We start from the raw sequence: 20,042 nt of genomic DNA, 5'->3' as shown, positions 1-20,042 counted from the left end.
CCCGACGACATCTATAGTGACCAACCATAAGTTGTTAAATTTCTAAACTTTTAGCGACCAACCGACCGTTGCTACAAAAGGATTTAGCGACTGACCGTCGGTCCCTAACCTTTAGCAACCAACAGTTGGTACCTAATAAGGGTCGCTAAAGATCAACCGTCGTGTAGTGTATGTCGACAGTTGGAGGTTTCGTTTTTCGAGGATAAGTTGAAGGAACTAAAAGATGCAACAAATGGTGAAGGTAAGAACTGGATTGCTGGATTGCTGAGGGAACCGCAGAAATGGACAAGGGCCTACGACGAAGGTGGCTGGCGGTTCGAGTTTCAGACTAGCAACATGGCCGAGTCATTTAACAGTGTGCTCAAGGGTATACGGGGCATGCCAGTCAATGCTATAGTAACATTCACTTTTTATAGGCTTGTGGCATGGTTTAATGATAGACACGCGCAGGCCAAGGAAATGCAGACGCGGGGGCAGAGATGGGCACCTAAACCAACATCACACCTTAATAATGCAAAGGAACGTGCCCATAGACATGAGGTACAATGCTTTGATGAGGAGTTGGGTAAATACGAGGTAACAACACTAGGCGACATAACTTCCGACGATGAGGTGCGACCTTCGAGGACACATGTCGTGTTACTTGATGCATTCTCGTGCGGTTGTGGTAAACCTAGACAATACCATTTTCCATGTTCTCATTATGTTGCGGCCGCACGTCATCGTAACTTTGCATTTGAGAGCAGAATACCTTCTGAGTTCAGTGTAGAGAGCTTAGTACGTACCTGGAGCCCTCGTTTTGAACCATTTCTTGATGAGTCACAATGGCCAACGTACACCGGTCCGGTATACGTTGCTGATCCAGCGCATCGATGGGACAAACGTGGTAGTAGGAAAAGGAGCCGGTGCAACATGGTTATGGATCAGGTTTCCGGTCGCAGTAGGAGAGGTCGAGCGTCCCCCTTTCTCGTGGACCCAGAGCAGAATGAATGCGGAAAATGCGGTAGACTTGGCCACAACTCACGTACATGCATTTGGTCACTTAGTCAGGTGTGATACATTTAAATATTTTATTGTACACAACTTTTATTCTAATATGTCGATATTTTTGTTACACTTTGTACACAACTTATATTCTAATATGTTGATATCTTAATTTGCAGGATGGCGTAGTTTCACTTGCTGGACCCTCACTACGACGAGCACTACAGGGGCCGCCTCACCGCAGAGGGAGAGGTAATATTTTGCACATATATTAAATTTTCGAATTAACATATGCGACATATATTTGACTAATGAAATTCTTTTGATTGCTAGATGTTGCCCGTTCTGCGGGTCCGGACCCACGACCGGTTTCTGGAGGAGATGAGGTACGATGAGAGGTACACTCCTCTCCTATAGAGGGCTGGCTTGGACGTCGTATCGTACCAGGTTCGCCGTTGGCTGCCCACTTTCAACCCAGCGGCGTTGACGGCTATGGTCGACAGGTAAAGACTTCTCTAGTTGTTTAATATTTACAATTATCAAATCTACTTTGCATACTAATGATTTTGTATTCGTTTGTCTTCCAATAGGTGGTGGCCAGAGACTCACACTTTCCACCTTCCCTGCGGTGAGATGACCGTGACGCTTGAAGATTGCCAGAAGATTCTTGGTCTCAGCATTACTGGTCGTCCAGTGACTGGTCAGGCATCACCAGGCGGATGGAGGCACAGGGTGGAGGCCTTTCTTGGGAGACTGCTTCCGGATGACCTACGAGGTAGCCACAACACCAGAGTCCCACTGACCTGGCTTAGGCAGGCTTTTGGGCAGTGTCCACCTGGTGCAGACGAGCAGACGGTGTGATACCATTGTCGAGCTTGGATTCTCCACCTATTTGGTTCAGTTCTTTTTCCAGACGCGACAGGCGACATCGCGTCATGGATGTTTCTGCCCTGCCTGACTGACTGGGATACGACAGGAGGTTACAGCTGGGCTTCTGCAATGTTGGCCTTCCTGTACAGGCAACTTTGCGAGGCTTGTCGTCATTCGTCGAGGACCGCTAGCTTAGGTGGATGTGTCTACCTACTACAGCTGTGGATGTGGGCACACATACCCGTCGGGCGGCCCAAAGAGTTTGCTCCTCGTGAGTGGTTCATGGTAGCCGGACATCGGCTTAAGCCCACGACTGCTTACCGTTGGGACCAGGTCGAGGAGCTATTCGCACGACACCAGCGTGCTTACGTGGAGTACTCAAACGAGCTCGACGCACTTACGCCTTCGATGGTGAGTTGTCTACTTTTATCTTTTTCCTTAAACAGTTGGTAAAATGACTATAAACTTACATGTGCTTTCTAAAACTTTTGCAGGTGACCTGGCAACCGTATCTTGATCCATATTTCGCCAGCATACAGTTGAGCAGCATGTGCTCAATAGACGAGGACCTCTACCTAATGAGGTGTCCCCTCATCTGTTTTTATGCTGTTGAGTACCACTTGCCCCACAGAGTTGCTCGACAGTTCGGATTGCGACAGGAGTTTCCGGCGGAGCCATTCTCGACTTCAATAGAACTTCATAAGTGAGTGACTACATGCACTTGTTATTCTAACTAATAATTCAAATATTGAATGAGTTACTAATATATGTTTCTAACTTTTGTAGGTTCGACAGACAGAGACAGAAGAAGGTCACGGACTTCGAGACCCACCACCGTGATTACATTGATGAATGGGAACAGCAGGGGGATCTTAACTATGAGAACGAACAGGCGCACACAAACTACAACTTCAGAGGTATTTGATTTGGTATGCTGGTGTGACTAGGTGCAAGCTGAAGGGACAGTGGACAGCTGCAGACTATGCCGAGCAAGAATCGTTAGACGACGAAGACACAGCTTTCGACATAGCTGCTCGGCACGGGTCCCAAATTGAGGCTGCTCCAATCCTTGACAGAGTGGTAACTATTTCTTTACTATAATTAGAGATTTCAATTCAATGCTTTATGCCTAGTTTTGAGCATCCTAATGTTTTAACTTGTGAATAGGGAAACTCTATGCTCGTATCTATTGTTGAACTTGAGCGTATCTCACAGAGAACTTCAGATAGTACTACGCTTTCGTTACTATCAGTGAGTATCAATGTTTAAAAGAAAACTTGTTTATTTGTATGTTGTAACATATGTCTGTAACTAATATTTCGATTACAGAGAGTATCATGTCGTCTTCGTCGTGCAACGACTCGGTGTGGATGCCGGTCTCTAGCGAGCGTTGACGTGCAACTGCCTGTGCCTCGTATGCAGCAGGACGTTCAGCCTCCCATTTGTGCAGTTGGACCATCTACAGCAGGACTGAGCTCCTCGCGATCGACACGGGACACGTTTGAGGACGTGGCCCACGACGACGAGGACGACGACGACGACGACACTGGCCGCCTCAGCCTCATCAGACTTCTTCTTGTAATAAGCCGCCTCTACCTCTTCGGCGGCCTGAGACATAAACTCATCCTCTTCCTCTTGAGCACGTAATCCTGCCTCAGCTAGCGCGATGAGCTCACTCAACCTTGATGTGTCGTCCTCCTCTTCTTCATGTAATCCTTCCTCTGCGAGAGCGATAAGCTCACTCAATCTAGATGTGTCGTCCTCCTCCTCCTCCATCAGTTCAACCGTCGCCATTTTATCCTGAACATATCTTGCATGCGCCTCATCGGCCAAATAGTTTACGCCACATCCAATCTCTGCAAATATAATGAGCAAAATAAGTTAGCAAAGTCAAGATAAATAAATTGTACTAACATAATTATAGTATCATTTTTCTCACTCACTTCCATTGAGGCGATCAGCAAGATTATCCAACATTTGTTTCTCGGCTTGAGCCGCTTCCCATTCCCTTGCATCCTGTGCTCTCTTCTCATCTGCCGCCTTCAACCTCCTATACTCTGCACGCGTCGGGCTATCATAAAAGGCAGATTTTGCTTCCCTACGCATGTCACGTATGCGATCGTTAATGTACGAATCGACGAGCTGAGATCCACAACGCATCTTCTGTCCCATTAGTCTCTTGGACTCTATTGTGCGCATCACCTCTCCTTTGTCGTCGTAACTCTTCCAACTGCATTTCCTCGTCTCCTACAAAAAAAAGTAAGTACCGCTATAACATTACAGCTGGTGCCAAAAAAATACCAACCTCATCGTAATCGACCATATGTCCACAAAAATATCCAACACCAAGCTCGGAAGGAACTAATCCATACTTAGCTTCAATACCATATTTGCAGAGTACTGGATCAAATTTCAACTCTTCTTCCGCCCACTGATTGTATCTCTTTTCCTTTACCTCTGGCTCTGGCCAATGGGACAAAGGACCATACAACCACTCTCTGAAACGACACTTACACCACCCGTATGGCTACAGGAGAAAAAATTAGTAATTTATTGTAAAAAATAACTAGTTCATACATTTAGCGTATCGATGGGCTCACATAATCAATGTTCGGACAACAGAACTGCTTCTCATAGTCTTCGTCGATGACAACACGGTCTCCACAATCGCATCGAGGCGGTGAGTCCATCCGTCTTTCTGTTGCTACCTCCTTCTCCGCATTCGTCATTGGTGGAGGATTCGGGGGGAGGAGGTACCCAACGCTTAAAACGGTCATGACTAGTCCTTCCACTCAACCAATTAACGAAAATAAGATATCGAGGGTCAAATTTATCAGGACCGTCGATCCATTGGAAAAAGAAACACCTCTGATGCCCCTAAAATAATGGAAAGAAGCACCATTACACATCTACAAAATAATGAATGCGAACAAAATTAAGTGACATGTTATAAGCTACGTACGTCCAAACCGCCACAAAGGTAGTAGCAGCGAGCAGTCGTGTCTGGATGTTGTGATTGATGTACCCAAGCCAGTCTGCCACAGTCACAGTTAGGCACGGGGAGTTCAGGAGGAACAGGAGCATCCTTACTAGATACGTCCGGATATAACTCCCGAGGACGACCTCTCTTCTGCCACAACACCTCTCGGTACATGTCTTTCATCTAATAAACGATTATAATTATCACTTGTACCTAATATGCTTTATAACAGGTTTACACAAACTATCAAATAAAATATACTCATCATATTAATGATACTATATATATTATGAGCAACTATGAAACTAATAATCGAAATGATAATATAATAAGTTTACACAAACTATCAAACATGAAACTATGAGCAACTATGAAACTAACAACCCAATATACAAAACAAATCAGTTGGGCACCATACCTTGGTCTACGAAGTAAACCACCTCGAATCTTTGAATCCAAATAAATTTGATGAAGTTTTGAAATGAGAGGAATTGTGCTGCTCTCGGCCAGCAGCGCGACTGTTTTATAGGCGTCCGTAGCTCGGCGCCAAGATCTGTGGCGCCGAGCTACGAGGCCGCGTCGCCGCCACGTCAGCCCTGGGCGCAGGTAGCCGTTGCTGCCACGTCAGACCTCGGCGCCATAGGCTGTGGCGCCGAGCTGTGTTACCTCGGCGCCACAGGCTATGGCGCCGAGCATCGGGTCCAAAATTGCAAATAAAATTTCTGGGGGTCCAAACGTAAATATTTTTCAAAAGTAGGGTTAAAATACAAAAAATTCGGCATGCCAGGCCGAGAGAGATGCATGTACAGGCATGACTAGTGTTGGGAATTAGGTCGGGCCGGGCCAGCCTGACCCAACCATCGTGCTAAACGGCTTTAAGCCAGAAAAGCTTAAAAAACTTTTGGCTTCTGCCGTGCTAGCCCGAAGTGCAAAAACAGAGGCCCAACTCGGCTCTAAACCATGTTGGGCCGTGCCGGCTCAAGCTCGGCCCGTATATTTGACCGCTTAATAGCAAAACACTACAACCACATAAAGTCCATAGCTTACTAAATTAAAGATATTAAACAACCCTATCATCATTCGATCACATAAACTCCAAATACCACAACAATATAAAGTCGATATCTTACTAAATTGAAGAAATTATACAAATTGGGCTTAATTGGGCCGCGTCGGCCCAAGCCTGACTCATCTGTGCAGGCTGTGTTGGGGCCCGACGGGTCGGAATTTGAGGCCCAGCCCAAGTACGACTTCGGGCCGTGCTAGCCCAGCCTATCAGTGCGGGCTATGTTGGGGCCCGACGGGGTCAGAATTTAAGGCCCGGCTCATGTCAGACTTCGGACCGTGCTAGCCCGAACTCATATTATTTCAGATCGGACCGTACTTTGAACTCCTATTTTTAGGCCCCCTTTGGCAGGGCTCTCTCGGTGGCTCTTTTTCTGGCTCTTCGTGAATCCGTACCAAACGGTCTTAAAAAAACGGCTCCTCACCGAGAGCCATCAAAGAGCCAAAGCCGTTTTGCTATTAGGAGCCGAAGCACGAGAAAACAAGCTTCTACCGGCTCCTTCTATCCGGCACACAATAATGTTTCACGAAATTACAGTCTTTGCCACTGTCTCCTCGTGAGAAGCTGTTTTGCCAAATGAATTATAAAACGACTCTGGCTCCTCTAGAGAAGCCAAAAAGTCAGAGGAGCCAGAGCCGAAGCCGTTAGGAGCCCTGCCAAAGGGGCCCTTAAAAAGCATGACGTTAAAAAGCCTTAAAAAGCCCTGCCAAAAACTTAAAAAGCCGAGCCCATATTCCGGCACTAGGCATGACGTCCTCCACCAGCCCGCTGCGAACGCTGAACGTCGTTCCCAACTCCGGAAGCTCGTACGTACAGTTCGTGAAGGATGAAGATGCAGCTCCATCTACAAGTCAAGCACACCCAATGTGAAGCGAGCGCGCCGCGGAAGTCCAGGGCCGCGGCTCCTCCAAATCTGTGTACGTGGTTCCCCATTTCCAGGCTGTAAACAAACATGCTGCGTCAACGTCAGTGGGCGAGGGAAACGGAAAGGAGATGGCGAGTGCTTTGTCTGCAACCCTGTTGAAGGAGAGGGGATAATTGACTGTTCGTGGCAGCGCCAGCGTCCGTTGGTGAGTCCTTCCGTTTCGCTTCCCCCTTCTCGTCAGTCGTCAACTTGTCTGCCCCTGGACAGTTAGTTAATTACATTGTCCACGATGCATATGTGTGATGTGGCACGTGGTAGCTAGGGGAGAGAAGGAGAATGGCCAGTCGGCCGCTGCGGCGCTGCCGCAAGTGCGTTGCTCCCCTCTGAGGTACTATTTGTTTCAAATGCCACAAGTTAAACATACACTACTACTACTAGTCTAGTAATCTAATAATTTTGATTGCAGTTCAAAACGTGCCACACCCACACTACTGCATCAGCGTACGTAAGGCTATCTGCACTCATACAACTCTAAATTTCTACTCTAAAAAGAATATTCTGTTCTTGTCAGCAAGATTCTCTACTCTATACCATAAACCTCCGCAGTCATATTTACTTCATATCTCAACCCTATACCAACTACTACGTATTATATCATTTTTTAATTCTCTCCTATGTACACGTGACCGCGTTTTTGCTGGCCAACCTCACGGCACAGTGGATAGCGCACTGCATCCGTACAACGTTTGATATACCGCTCCTCCACTGCCACTGCAAAATAGCGCACTCCATGCAGTCTCCGCTGCAGAAGTTGTTTTACGCTATAGTGGATAGCGCAGGCCATGCAGTCTTCGACTGCGTACAGCCTAACCGCATCAAGTGCTCTCCCATCAGTAGGGCTGGAAACGAGCCGAGCCGAGCCGAGCTCGGCTCGGCTCGGCTCGGTGCGGCTCGGTGACTGTACGAGCTCGGTCGGCTCGGCTCGTCCATTTTACGAGCTGGCGAAGGAGGCTCGGCTCGGCTCGACCTTGGCTCGCGAGCCGGCTCGGCTCGACTCGCGAGCCATATTCTGGTACTTATCGTTGCATTATTTGGTGAATTAACATTATATATTCATCATCAAAGACTAAAAAATGAGGTATTATCCATAAAATTATCTAATATTCATTATTATTCCATAAATTGATCATTTTTGCAAGGCTCGCGAGCCGGCTCGCGAGCTGGCTCGGCTCGGCTCGCTACAAAAACGAGCTCGAATAAGAGGCTCGGCTCGGCTCGTTCGAGGCTCGCGAGGCGCTCCGAGCCGAGCCGAGCCGCTCCGAGCTCGAGCCGGCTCGCGAGCCTCGTGCTAATTTTCCAGCCCTACCCATCAGCGTGGCTTCAGTATTCCGTGCCACAGCTGCTAGCTTCACACGGCCGCACTCCTACAGTTTCCTTGACTGTATCCGTATCCATATCCTGACGGAGTTGCAGATTTGAAGGGATTCTCTCGGACCGCAAAATTCATAGGGGTATGCCTCGGTCCGGACTCTGGAGCCATGGTCAGAGACCCAGCGCCAATGGAAACATGCATGGAATCAAGCTAGAACAAGAACAGTGTAGACAAACCGGATATCAATCCTACTATATTAGTTTATTCCCAGCCAATCATGGGGGGCGCCTTACACTACATCTCCCCCATCTTGGGAACTACGTCCCCGTTCCCGTCGGCGATCTGGATCCAGGCTGCTGCTAGCTTGCCGCTCGTGTGCGATTAATGCGGTGCGAGTGCGAGTGTGCGACTGCGACGTACAACGTCATTCCCGCGCGGTCGTCGTCCCGAAGTATACGTAGATAGAGACGATGACTGTGAGCGCGATTCGGTATCACGGAACCCAAAGCCAACGGAACAGCAGAACCGTAGCAGTGCATTTTTTCTCGCCGAGAATTGGCACGCCATGCATTCACATGAGGGCAAAGCGAGAGAACCAAGAGTCCTGGGATTTGGAGTTCTAGACGAGTCAAGTTTCAAACAGCAACAAATTGTGCAGTATGTCGGACCTACGCCGCCGATGCGGATACAGGGCTGGACAATCGGCTTTTCTCGGCCTGGTTTTTCCATGTATGGGAACCTCAGTTTTGCGACGCTAACACCGGATCGGTGCTGCAGAGCGTGAAATGTAAAATAATATTCCCTCTGTCCTAAATTAAAATTCGTTTTGTGTTTTAAATGGATTCATACAGTACTTAATACGTATGTGTTTCGTATACATGTCTAGATTTATCCTTGCATATTTGAATATAGGAAAAAAATCAAGAGCTAAAACTAGTACTAATTTGTGAATGGAGGAGTTAAACTTAGGTTTTAATTACACATATTCCTTTTTTTTGTATAAACACGATCGCCTGTACTTTATAAAAGTAAAATATATATTTATTTTGGTTTAGATAAACATAGAAAGATGTAACAGCCAAACCAAACCTTTCTTATCTTTAAACTTGTAAAAATGATGACCACTTATTGTCACCCCCTATATAAACACATAGATGCGCTGGCTTCAGGAACTCACGACGTTTCAATCTATTTGCCCTCTAATTTCTTTTCACGGTATTCAGAGCCAACACATAACTTATTCTAGGGACATATCTTGTGCAGTCCATTCATCTCTTATGTAGTGAGTCCCTCTATGCCCATCATCAATACTCTCACACTCGCCAAGTTGTTTCTTGAAGTTCAACAAAAGCAATCATGCTCTCTAGAGTGCTTGGGATCATCCGAAAAGTTAGGCTAAAAATTCTACCTCACCGATAGTGCAACAACCCCTACTTCCGCCCTTTCACGCATAGTATATAATAGACCAGCAAGTTCTCACGTTTATGATTCCATTATAACCAGAAATATCCTCTCCCAAGTCACGATATATCGAACCGCCATAGAAATCTAGAAAGTTGTCGAAGGAAACTACACCTCCACAACAAGGGCATGCTCCGTGAATTCAAGGATTTCCCTTGCTACTACTAAGAAAGGAGATCTTTCCGTCACCAAACACGTCTAGGCGACAAGCTGACATCCATGGGCAAGCCAACCGACCGTCTACATCCTTATCGGCCTTGGCTACGAGTACAACCTAGTCATCACCACCCTCATTACAAGGGATGATCTCACCCTCAACGAGGTGTATTCATAGCTATTGAGCTCTGAGCAACGCATGAAACTGATGCCACTCACCAACTACCATGCAATAACCAATGCAACTAAGTACGAGTGAGAAGGTGCACGTGTCAAAGAAACACTCAAGGAGGCATCCACGGTCTAAGAGGTCACGGGCGCAGTGGTGGACGTGTCCCAAGAAGTGACATACAATAAGAGAAAATACCCCAATGCCAAGTTTGCGACAAAATGGATCATATTGCAATAGAATATCATTTTTATGAAAATTATGTTCCAGATGATAGATATGCAGGGGCGACTACCACGTCCTATGGTATAGACTTCAATTGGTACACAGATATCGAGGCTATAAATCACATCTCATGCAAACTTGATAAAATGGTGTAGGATCGACAAGCAGAAGGGACATGATCAAATCTGCACTATTGATAGAGCATGTATGAATATTAGTCACATCAGTGAATCAGTTGTTAATACCTGTAGTCATAGTCTTAATATAGACAACATTCTTTATATTCCTGAAGCCACAAAAATTGTCTCTATTCATAAATTGGTTTCTGATAATTCAACTTTTCTTGAATACCATATTAACTATTTTATTATCAAGGATCGGGCCATGAGGAATGATTACACTAAGTGTTGCTTTTGTAGCTCTTAGGAAATTGTTCAACATCACTTTTTGATTGTCATGTCGCAAGGTCCTTTTGGAGTTCAATTTTTGTTGTCTTCAGTATTCAACCACCTACTATGGTAGCTCATATGTTTGGCTATTGGTTGATGACTTTCTCTTCTAAGCTTACAGATCATATTTTAATAAGGGTTGCAACTCTATATTAGACAATTTGGTTGGATAGAAATGACATTGTTTTGAAAAGGCCGCTTCTATCTATGTCATTCTTGCAGGTCATTTTCAAAAGGGTATACACCGGATCAAGCAATGGTTTGAACTATCCAAAGAGGAAGATATAACTCCACTAAAGGATGGATGTCGATGTTTTCAACAAGTTTGGATGGAGAAATAGATACCAAATAAAAGCTGGAGGCTTTAGGCTAAGTAGTTGCTCTTTAGCTGCCCGAGTCGAACGGGTGACGCGAGCGAGATAAAAAAATTAGGCGGTTGTTTGGTTCTATACCTATGATGTCAAAAATTGCCACACAATTTCATGCCACACTTGTCTAAGATGTCTAAGGTTAGACGCTTAAATTATGCGCCACAATTTGTCACGTCTAAAGGAATCTTGCCACATTTTTACCGGTCATCGATGAGTGAGACCTACGTAGAAGGAGAAAATTTTTACCACAACTGTGAAAAGTTAGACAGCAAACCAAACAACACCTAGATAGGTCAATTGTTGCTCGTGTGCGCCCTAAGAGTTTAGGGACTGACATAACACAACTGGACAAGTTACTCATTAGCAATGTAGCCCAACGTAGTACCAGTATCTTCCAAGCGGATAGGAAAGGGGTGGATCTCCTACATTTGCCAGAGAGCGGTGTGGATTTTAAATAGTTAATTTGGATGGGAATATTATATTACGAGTAATAATTTGTGTGGAGTAACTACAAGCCTGCCCCGGTCCCGCGTGAGCCTGTCGAACCACTGCGCGCCGTTACGTCTCGTGATCTAGCGCGCGGCAAGCTCGCTGGCACACTGTGGCTTCACATGGAGAAAAGGCTGAAGGATCTGGATATCGACAAGTAAAGATTCAATCAGTACGAGATTCCATGGATTTCCCATTCAGTGAACAATACGGCCGGAGTACAGCACTTTCTTTTTCGCCGTCATAAATGGCGGCCAGATAGCACGGGCTAGGAAGCACGGCATGACGCCCCTCCCGGTCCCAGTCGTCGATCAAAATTGTTAGCGATAACTCAGCGTCACCGTGCTCAAACTCAAAGCCTCGATATATACGCTCGAGACAGCGCGCGCCTCTCTCCTTATTGCTCACCCCAAAGCAAAGCAATCACGAGCAATGGGCGAGATAGGCACGGACCACCGCGGCCTAGCCGAGGCCGAGGCCGGCGTCGGCGGCAAGGAGGAGGGCATCGTCCTCGGCGGCCACGAGGAGGAGGAGGAGACTTCGCCGGTGGAGCAGGTGCGGCTGACGGTGCCGTCGACGGACGACCCGTCGCTGCCGGTGTGGACGTTCCGGATGTGGAGCATCGGGCTGCTGTCGTGCGCGCTCATGAGCTTCCTCAACCAGTTCTTCTCGTACCGGACGGAGCCGCTGATCGTGACGCAGATCACGGTGCAGGTGGCGTCGCTGCCGCTGGGCCACTTCATGGCCCGCGCGCTGCCGCGCGCCAGGTTCCGGGCGCCCGCGCTGCTGGGCGGCGGGGAGTGGAGCCTCAACCCGGGGCCCTTCAACGTCAAGGAGCACGTGCTCATCTCCATCTTCGCCAACGCCGGCTTCGCGTTCGGCAACGGCAGCGCCTACGCCGTCGCCATCATCGACATCATCCGCGCCTTCTACCACCGCCACATCTCCTTCTTCACCGCCTGGCTCCTCGTCGTCACCACGCAGGTTGATGCTACGACCAGGCCAGCTCTATTATCGTTCTCATCCCCCCCATATATATCAGCTAGCTGACAGTTAATTAACTGCATGGAATTTCTCACTCTCGCTTCAATGGCTCGCTGGCTTCAAGGTGCTCGGGTACGGGTGGGCAGGGCTGCTGCGCAAGTACGTGGTGCAGCCGGCGCACATGTGGTGGCCGGGCACGCTCGTCCAGGTCTCCCTCTTCCGGTGAGCCACCACACTTTTTAATCCTTATTACGCTATTTTACTTGGGTTCCAGTAAAATTTCACTGCCGCGTTCTTCAGCTGGGTTTTGGTTAACGTTAGTGGTTGGATTTTCGGAAGGCGCGCGCCGCGAGACCACCAACGCGTTATTTGGCATTTTTAAATTTTACTGTTCTTCACCTCTGGTTGCGGTTGGTAAATCCTACAGCTGCACACGCATTGGCGCCTCGTGCGCATCCGTAGGTTTGCACAGCGCATCTAGTCTAACAGTACCTGTAAATATATTTTTTTTAGCTTTGCACAGAGCATGAGTATTATTAGTATTTATTAACCTATAACTAAGTACTAAAATAAGATCATCTCTAATAGTTCGTATATAAAATCAATCCAAACAACAACAAATTAAGAGTGAAGTGGCTTTGTTCTAGTGCACTCTGGAAGACTGGAACCAAACACATGCTACTCCCTCCCGTTTGCGGCTGTGCTTCAGTGATGGGTTATGGATTGGCTGCCCAAGCGCTGATACATGCTAGATCATCATGGAATCCCCGACTATTACACCGTTCAGTGGCTGGAAAGAAAATTTTGACCTGTGACCACATGTCCCCACCGCCCCCACGCGCCAATGATTAAAGTCCCCATGACAAGGACCGCAGTGGAGGAGGCCAAAGCAGCCTTCTGGCTCCATGCATGCCCCACGCACGCGCGTAGCGTTCGTTCCCTCGCTGGATTCCTTCTTCCATGGACTCCCAAGTCCACGGGGACAGCGATTGGGCGTCTTTTTCCGCCTCGTTTTTTTTTTCTGACAGTTCTTGACAACACTCTGCATGGTTTCTGCGCGAATACGACCCTGTACGTTACCCTCTGCGAGTTCTGACCGAGAGGAGGAGACTGGAGGGGCAGGCCAGGGGCGGAGACCTTGCGTACTGTAGCTGCGTTGCATGTCTGTCACGAACCTGTGTGTGTGCGATCGAGTCGGCAAGTGGGTGGATTGGATTTCAGAAGCTCACTGCTCGTGCCTTGGGAAGGCGCAGAGGTGCCTTGCACAGTTGCACTTGCACATGCTTACAGCCTTCCTGATCCTGCCCATACGCGCGCGCGATGGGCTCCAACTTGGATTTGCTTTACATACTGACAGCAAATAAAAAAAGAGAGAAGATGCTGTGGGTTTGGATGGGAATCGGAACTAAACAAACCATGTAGGTTAGTGGTTACGTTATGCCGTTGCGAAGGGATCCGAGATCATATATGCTAGGTTGCTAGCTGATCAGTTCAGAGACTGTCGGCTGCACACACATACAGTATAATGCGAGGCAGAGAAAACTGAAACGTGCTACCTCTGACCCAAAGATAATCTAATCCTATATGTTTAGATCAACTCATTTTTTTAGATTTATAAAAAAAATAGCATTAACATTTATATGAAATAGATAATTATAAAAGACACATTTTTTTATCATTCTAATTTTTTGTTAAGTGATTTCAAAATGGATGATCGTTAGTAACAGTACCACTGATCACGTGTCTTCGTTTTTTTTGTTTTTTTTTGAACTAGGGCATTGCACGAGAAGGACGAATCCGCCAAAGCCTCGCGCCAGATCTCTCGCTCCAAGTTCTTCCTGGTGGTGCTGGCGTGCAGCTTCGCCTGGTACGCCGTGCCGGGCTACCTCTTCCCGACGCTGACGTCCATCTCGTGGGTGTGCTGGGTCTTCTCCAGGTCCGTGACGGCGCAGCAGCTGGGGTCGGGCATGAGCGGCCTCGGCCTCGGCGCCTTCACGCTCGACTGGTCCACCGTCTCCTCCTTCCTCTTCAGCCCCCTCATCTCGCCCTTCTTCGCTACCGCCAACATCTTCTTTGGCTACGTGTTCTTCGTCTACGTCATCATGCCTGCAGCGTACTGGGGGTTTGACTTGTACAGCGCCAAGACGTTCCCCATCTTTTCCTCGCACCTGTTCATGTCGAACGGCAGCAGCTACGACGTCCAATCGATCGTGAACAACCGGTTTGAGCTTGACCTGGACGCTTATGGTAAGAACGGCAAAGTCAGCCTCAGCGTGTTCTTTGCACTCAGTTACGGCTTCAGCTTCGCCACCATTGCCGCCACCATCACTCATGTCGGGCTCTTCTATGGAAAGTACGTATGGCATCTCCAGTTGATCCACGAGCAGATAAAAAATGAGTCTTAGCTATAGCTACATGTGGTGTGTATGAATTGAAATGCATGATTAATTCTAATAAGTTCCTTTTTTTGTTTGGAATTGGGTGCTGCCAAATGTCCAGGGAAATCTACTACCGTTTCAGATCGTCGCAGAAGGAGAAGCCTGACATCCACACGAAGCTGATGGAGAGGTACAGCGAAATCCCAGCATGGTGGTTCTACTCGTTGATGGCGCTATCAATTGTAGTGTCCCTTCTCCTCTGTACCGTGCTGAAGCGTGAGGTACAGCTCCCATGGTGGGGCCTCATCTTCGCATGTGGCATGGCATTCGTCTTCACACTTCCCATCAGCATCATCACTGCGACGACCAACCAGGCAAGTAATAACAGGCTCGCATCGCATGTTCTATATATATGTTCTATATATATTGAAATGCATGCATGGTCACAATCTATGTACAGAATGGCTGACAGACCCTCCAAAATAAATGTCTTCTGCTTCTGCAGACGCCAGGTCTGAATGTGATCACTGAGTATGCTATGGGTCTAATTATGCCGGGCTCTCCTATCGCCGTCGTCTGCTTCAAAGTCTATGGCTACATGAGCATGGCACAGGCTGTTGCCTTCCTCTCGGACTTCAAACTTGGCCACTACATGAAGATCCCTCCCAAGTCCATGTTCCTTGTCCAGGTAATTAATAAATAAAGAACCCCCTCAATGTAGTGTTCTTGTAAATGAATGAAGGGGGTGGCTTGCATAAAAAAGTACTGCTAATTAATATCCACTTACTGTATTTAAATAGTTTGTCGGTACCATTGTGGCTGGCACGGTGAACATCGGGACGGCATGGTGGCTGCTGGGCTCCATCGACGGCATCTGCTCCGACTCACTCCCACCAGACAGCCCCTGGACATGTCCTAACGACCGCGTCTTCTTCGACGCGTCAGTCATCTGGGGCCTCGTGGGTCCACGGCGCATCTTCGGGCCAGACGGGAACTACGGCGCCCTCAACTGGTTCTTCCTCATCGGCGCGGCGGGCCCGGTCATCGTGTACGCCCTCCACAGGACGTTTCCCGGCCAGAGGTGGATACCGCTGATCAACCTCCCGGTGCTCTTCGGCGCGACGGCCTACATGCCCCCGGCGACGGCTGTCAACTACAACTCGTGGCTGCTCGTCGGCACCGTCTTCAACTTCTTCGTCTTCCGGTACCGGAAGAAGTGGTGGACGCGGTACAACTACATCCTCTCCGCCGCTCTCGACGCCGGCGTCGCGTTCATGGGGGTGGTGCTGTACTTCTCGTTGACCATGCAGAACAAGAGCATCGACTGGTGGGGCACCGCAGGAGAGCACTGCCCTCTCGCCAGGTGCCCCACCGCGAAAGGGGTGGACTTGGGTGACGGCGTCTGCCCAGTGTTCTGATCGAGCTTGGAGTTTGATGTCTTCACTTCAGGTACATCGACAGGTTAAGCAGTGATCGGTTTGCAGTTATGCTGCCATTAGATTTGTGGTGTATATGTGGAGGGTAATGCGACACTTCTCTTATGTGTAAAAAAGGTCATATTCTCATGTATTTATCAGCTGCAGAAAACAATGGGAATAGGTTGATCCTTTTGGGCAATGCAAAGCAGCAGGCTAGTCCCTCCTGAAATGCTACAAATTTCTCGTCCTATGATAATACCATCCAAACCACGCGCCTCACACTATTTGGTTTGCAACTAGTACTGAATTAAGGGCACAGACTGCATGTGTTCATGACAGTATATTTCGCGTACAGAAAATGTTGCAAACAACCGATTATAGGCGAGCCAGGGAGATGCAGGAGATGACGAGAAGGAAGATATGGCAAGAACTAAACACTAGTGCAAACTACAAAGATTCGAGGCTCCAGTTATTTAGATGTTACACAAAAAAGCATGCTATCAATACTATTCCATTCCTGACCGCTACAATTTACTGAATCTCTAAAGAACACCTACCTCCAAAGACCATGCATCGTCATCTACCTCCGCAATTCTTCTAAACGGCATCCCCCGCTCCTATTTAGGCTAGGTCTTCGGCAAGGCCATATCCTCTACCACCACTCCCTATTTGTGCTAGCAATGACCCCCCTGCATCACCTTCTTGATGCGGCAACCGAGAGAGGCGTTCTCAATCGCATCAGTTGCAGAGCAGCCCGCCTCATAATATCTATGTATGCGGGTGATGCAGTAATCTTTGTCAAACCAGTTTGTAGCGACATTTGTACTGTCAAAAGATATTCTAGACAAATTCGGAGCGTCCGACAGGCCTGCAGACTAACATAGCCAAAACCAGTGTTACTCCGATCGCTTCCTCAAATATCGACCTTGCAAAGCTACTCTGTGATTTGCCGACGAAACGTCAACCTTTTCCAATCAAATACCTTATGCTACCCTTATCAACTGCGAGGCTAAGAAGAGTTGATTTTCAACCCTTAATCGATAAGGTTGCCGGAAAGTTGTCCACATGGAACGCCAAAAATCTCACACAAGCGAGAAGGGTTTGCCTTACCAACAAGAAAAGTTATAGAGAAGGTTGACAGAATTCGGACAACGCTTCCTGTGGGTAGGAAATGTTATAAATGAATGCGACACAAATAGGATCAATCACAGAGAAGACACGGATTTAACGTGGAAAACCCCTCCAAAGTGAAGGGGGAAAAACCACGGGCGCCGGCCGGCAACTTCTCACTATTTTTGGGTGGTTACAGATCGCAGGAGATTTACAATTGAGATGGGTATCTCCTGCGGCTTACAAAAATATTTATAGAGGTGAAACCCAAGCCTCCCGGCGACGGGCCTCCGCTTCGCTCGCCAACTTGGCCGCCTTCTTCAGAATTTGGATCACAAACTCAACAGGAAACAATACAATATCGGGAGGAAAGCGCGAAGTTAACTGGGAAAGGACAACACTGCCTAAGGGCCTGTTCGTTTACTCCGAAACGATTCCATTGCAACCGTTCTGATTGGAATAATAAGTTTATTTATACTAGTATTGATTAGATGGAATAGTTTCTAGCCACAATCCGATCTAACCGAATAGGGCGTAAGAGTTGTGGAGGGATGGTCGGCTGGTTGTGTTGAACCTCGAATAACGATCCAGAGTGGTGGGATTGAGATGGCTGTCATGAATCTGTATCTATAGGAAAGTCCTGGTTGGGTACACGTACACCGGTTCCCGCGACAGAAACAGGAATGTACAACCCTCTTCTTCGCGGCATGTACAAACAACCATCAAAATAGAAAATGACCGAACCATAAGGTTCTGGACTGCCGCATGGGCATAGGGGCGAGACACCCAAAAGACATTACACCACATCTAGGACTGGAAACGAGTTGAGCCAAGTTCGGCTTGGCCTGGTCATATTACGAGCCGGGAGATTAGACTCGGATCAGTTTCATTCAGACTCACGAGCTGCCACACCAAGTCTCATTTGGAGCATCTCCAACAAGATGACTTAAAATAGTGCATCAAAAATTAAAATATTACACCATTTAAAGTATTTAGGGCACTAAAACAAATTGCGCTCCAAACAATTAAGCTCTAAATCATGTATTTTAGAAAGTAGGGCACTGAAACAAATTGCGCTTCAACAGTTAAGCGCTAAATCATGTATTTTAGAAAGTATATTATATTTATAGGAAAGAAAATAATGAGAATGGTGTATAAAACAAGGATAGAGCACTAGTCTAGGTGTAGTACATTTGTGTCACTTCATGGTGTGCCCTATATTTTCGTGATAAATATTTGTAAAATAGGACATTATTGAAACTGTTTTTTATATGTTGAGCTCTATATTTTAAGACATGACACTGATTTGAAGATGCTCCTAGAGCACAAAATGTATATTTTCATTATATACAAAATAGAAAATATGTACCAAAAATCTAGGAACATATTTTAGACTATATCTAGCATTAGGTTGGGTCCATAAAAAATCAATAACTTAATGACGTAAAAATAAAAAAACAAAACACCGTATCATTAAGCTGGCTCGAGCTCGCTCAGGCTTGACTCGACTCGTTGTTTGAACGATCTATTTTTATCTTGGGCTCGTTTAGACTCGTGAGCTTTTTTTCGACCCTAACCGTATCTATTCGCGTGATCTATGAAGACGTGGATCCGTGACATCAACCCAAGACGTGGGTTGACCATACACTAGAGGAAATCGTTGCCTTATGAAGCATGGCGCAAACTATTGAACTGCAACCTAGTCAGAAGGGCAAAGTCACGTGGAAACTAACAGCAAATAGCAAGTACATGACATCATCGGCATACAAGGCCCAGTTGTTAGGAACATGCAATACCAAATCTAGATTCTATTGGAAGGCGTGAGCTCAATCGAAATGCAAGTTTTTCGCGTGGTTCATCATACGGAAGCGAGTGTGGACGACGGACAGGCTGGCAAGAAGATGATGACAACATAGTTCGATATGCCATTTGTGTCATAGATATCCGGAAACGGCACATCACCTGATGGCGGAGTGCACATACACGAGAAGAGTATGGGCTCAAATCGCAATTTATACAAAGCAGTAGGAACTGCACCCGATAACGCGACGGTTATGGACATCGACACCTTTAGAATGGTGGACATCCTACGTCCACAACGCACGATGTAAAAGCAATTTGATCTGTTGCCCTAATGGTATCCCGAGAAACTTAGAATGAAAGGAACGACCGAATACTTAGAAATAAGGAAACTTCAGTCATGAGCACAACAACGAAACTATGCCAGCAGATGAGCTCCTAGATTAGTTTCGGGAAGAGTTTAGATAGCTTATCTACACATGATTAGCTGTAACAGATTATTGTAAGACGTTGTTCGGTTACAAGGGAAAAATCCTATCATGGATTTAATCCGGGTTTGGATTGGGTGAATTCCATACATCACACTCAATTCCTATAGTGAGATTAAATCGATTATTTAATCCATTTATCTCTCAAAACTAGTTATTCTTTTGAACCATAGATTTTAATATAATCTTGTGCAATATCTTTATGGATTTGTTCTATACCTAATAAGCTACGGATAAAATCTATGCACTTTATAGTTTAAAAAATTTCTAAACCCTTGAGTTATAATCTATAATAGTTTTAATCGAATAAAAAAATTTAAGTAAATTTAAATTATTTTAGGGTATGAATTGTGACATGGATTTAATTCTAATCCATACTAATCTAAAGCTAGATTGTGGCCGGCTGC

General features: G+C 46.8%; 1 protein-coding gene across 1 annotated transcript; it reads left to right on the top strand.

The window, feature by feature from the left end:
* Positions 1-11,816: 11,816 nt before the first annotated feature.
* LOC100285726 (oligopeptide transporter 4) lies at positions 11,817-16,501 on the top strand. The gene is made up of 6 exons (NM_001158617.2): positions 11,817-12,441; positions 12,566-12,663; positions 14,216-14,794; positions 14,941-15,193; positions 15,325-15,507; positions 15,620-16,501. Exons 1-6 carry the CDS (start codon positions 11,890-11,892, stop codon positions 16,235-16,237), a joined length of 2,283 nt encoding a protein of 760 aa, NP_001152089.2. The 5' UTR covers positions 11,817-11,889; the 3' UTR covers positions 16,238-16,501.
* The last annotated feature ends 3,541 nt before the right edge of the window (positions 16,502-20,042 follow it).

The sequence above is a fragment of the Zea mays genome, chromosome 4, assembly GCF_902167145.1.
Source record: "Zea mays cultivar B73 chromosome 4, Zm-B73-REFERENCE-NAM-5.0, whole genome shotgun sequence".
NCBI classification, from domain to species: Eukaryota; Viridiplantae; Streptophyta; class Magnoliopsida; order Poales; family Poaceae; genus Zea; species Zea mays.
This window is presented reverse-complemented; position numbering and strand designations above follow the sequence as displayed.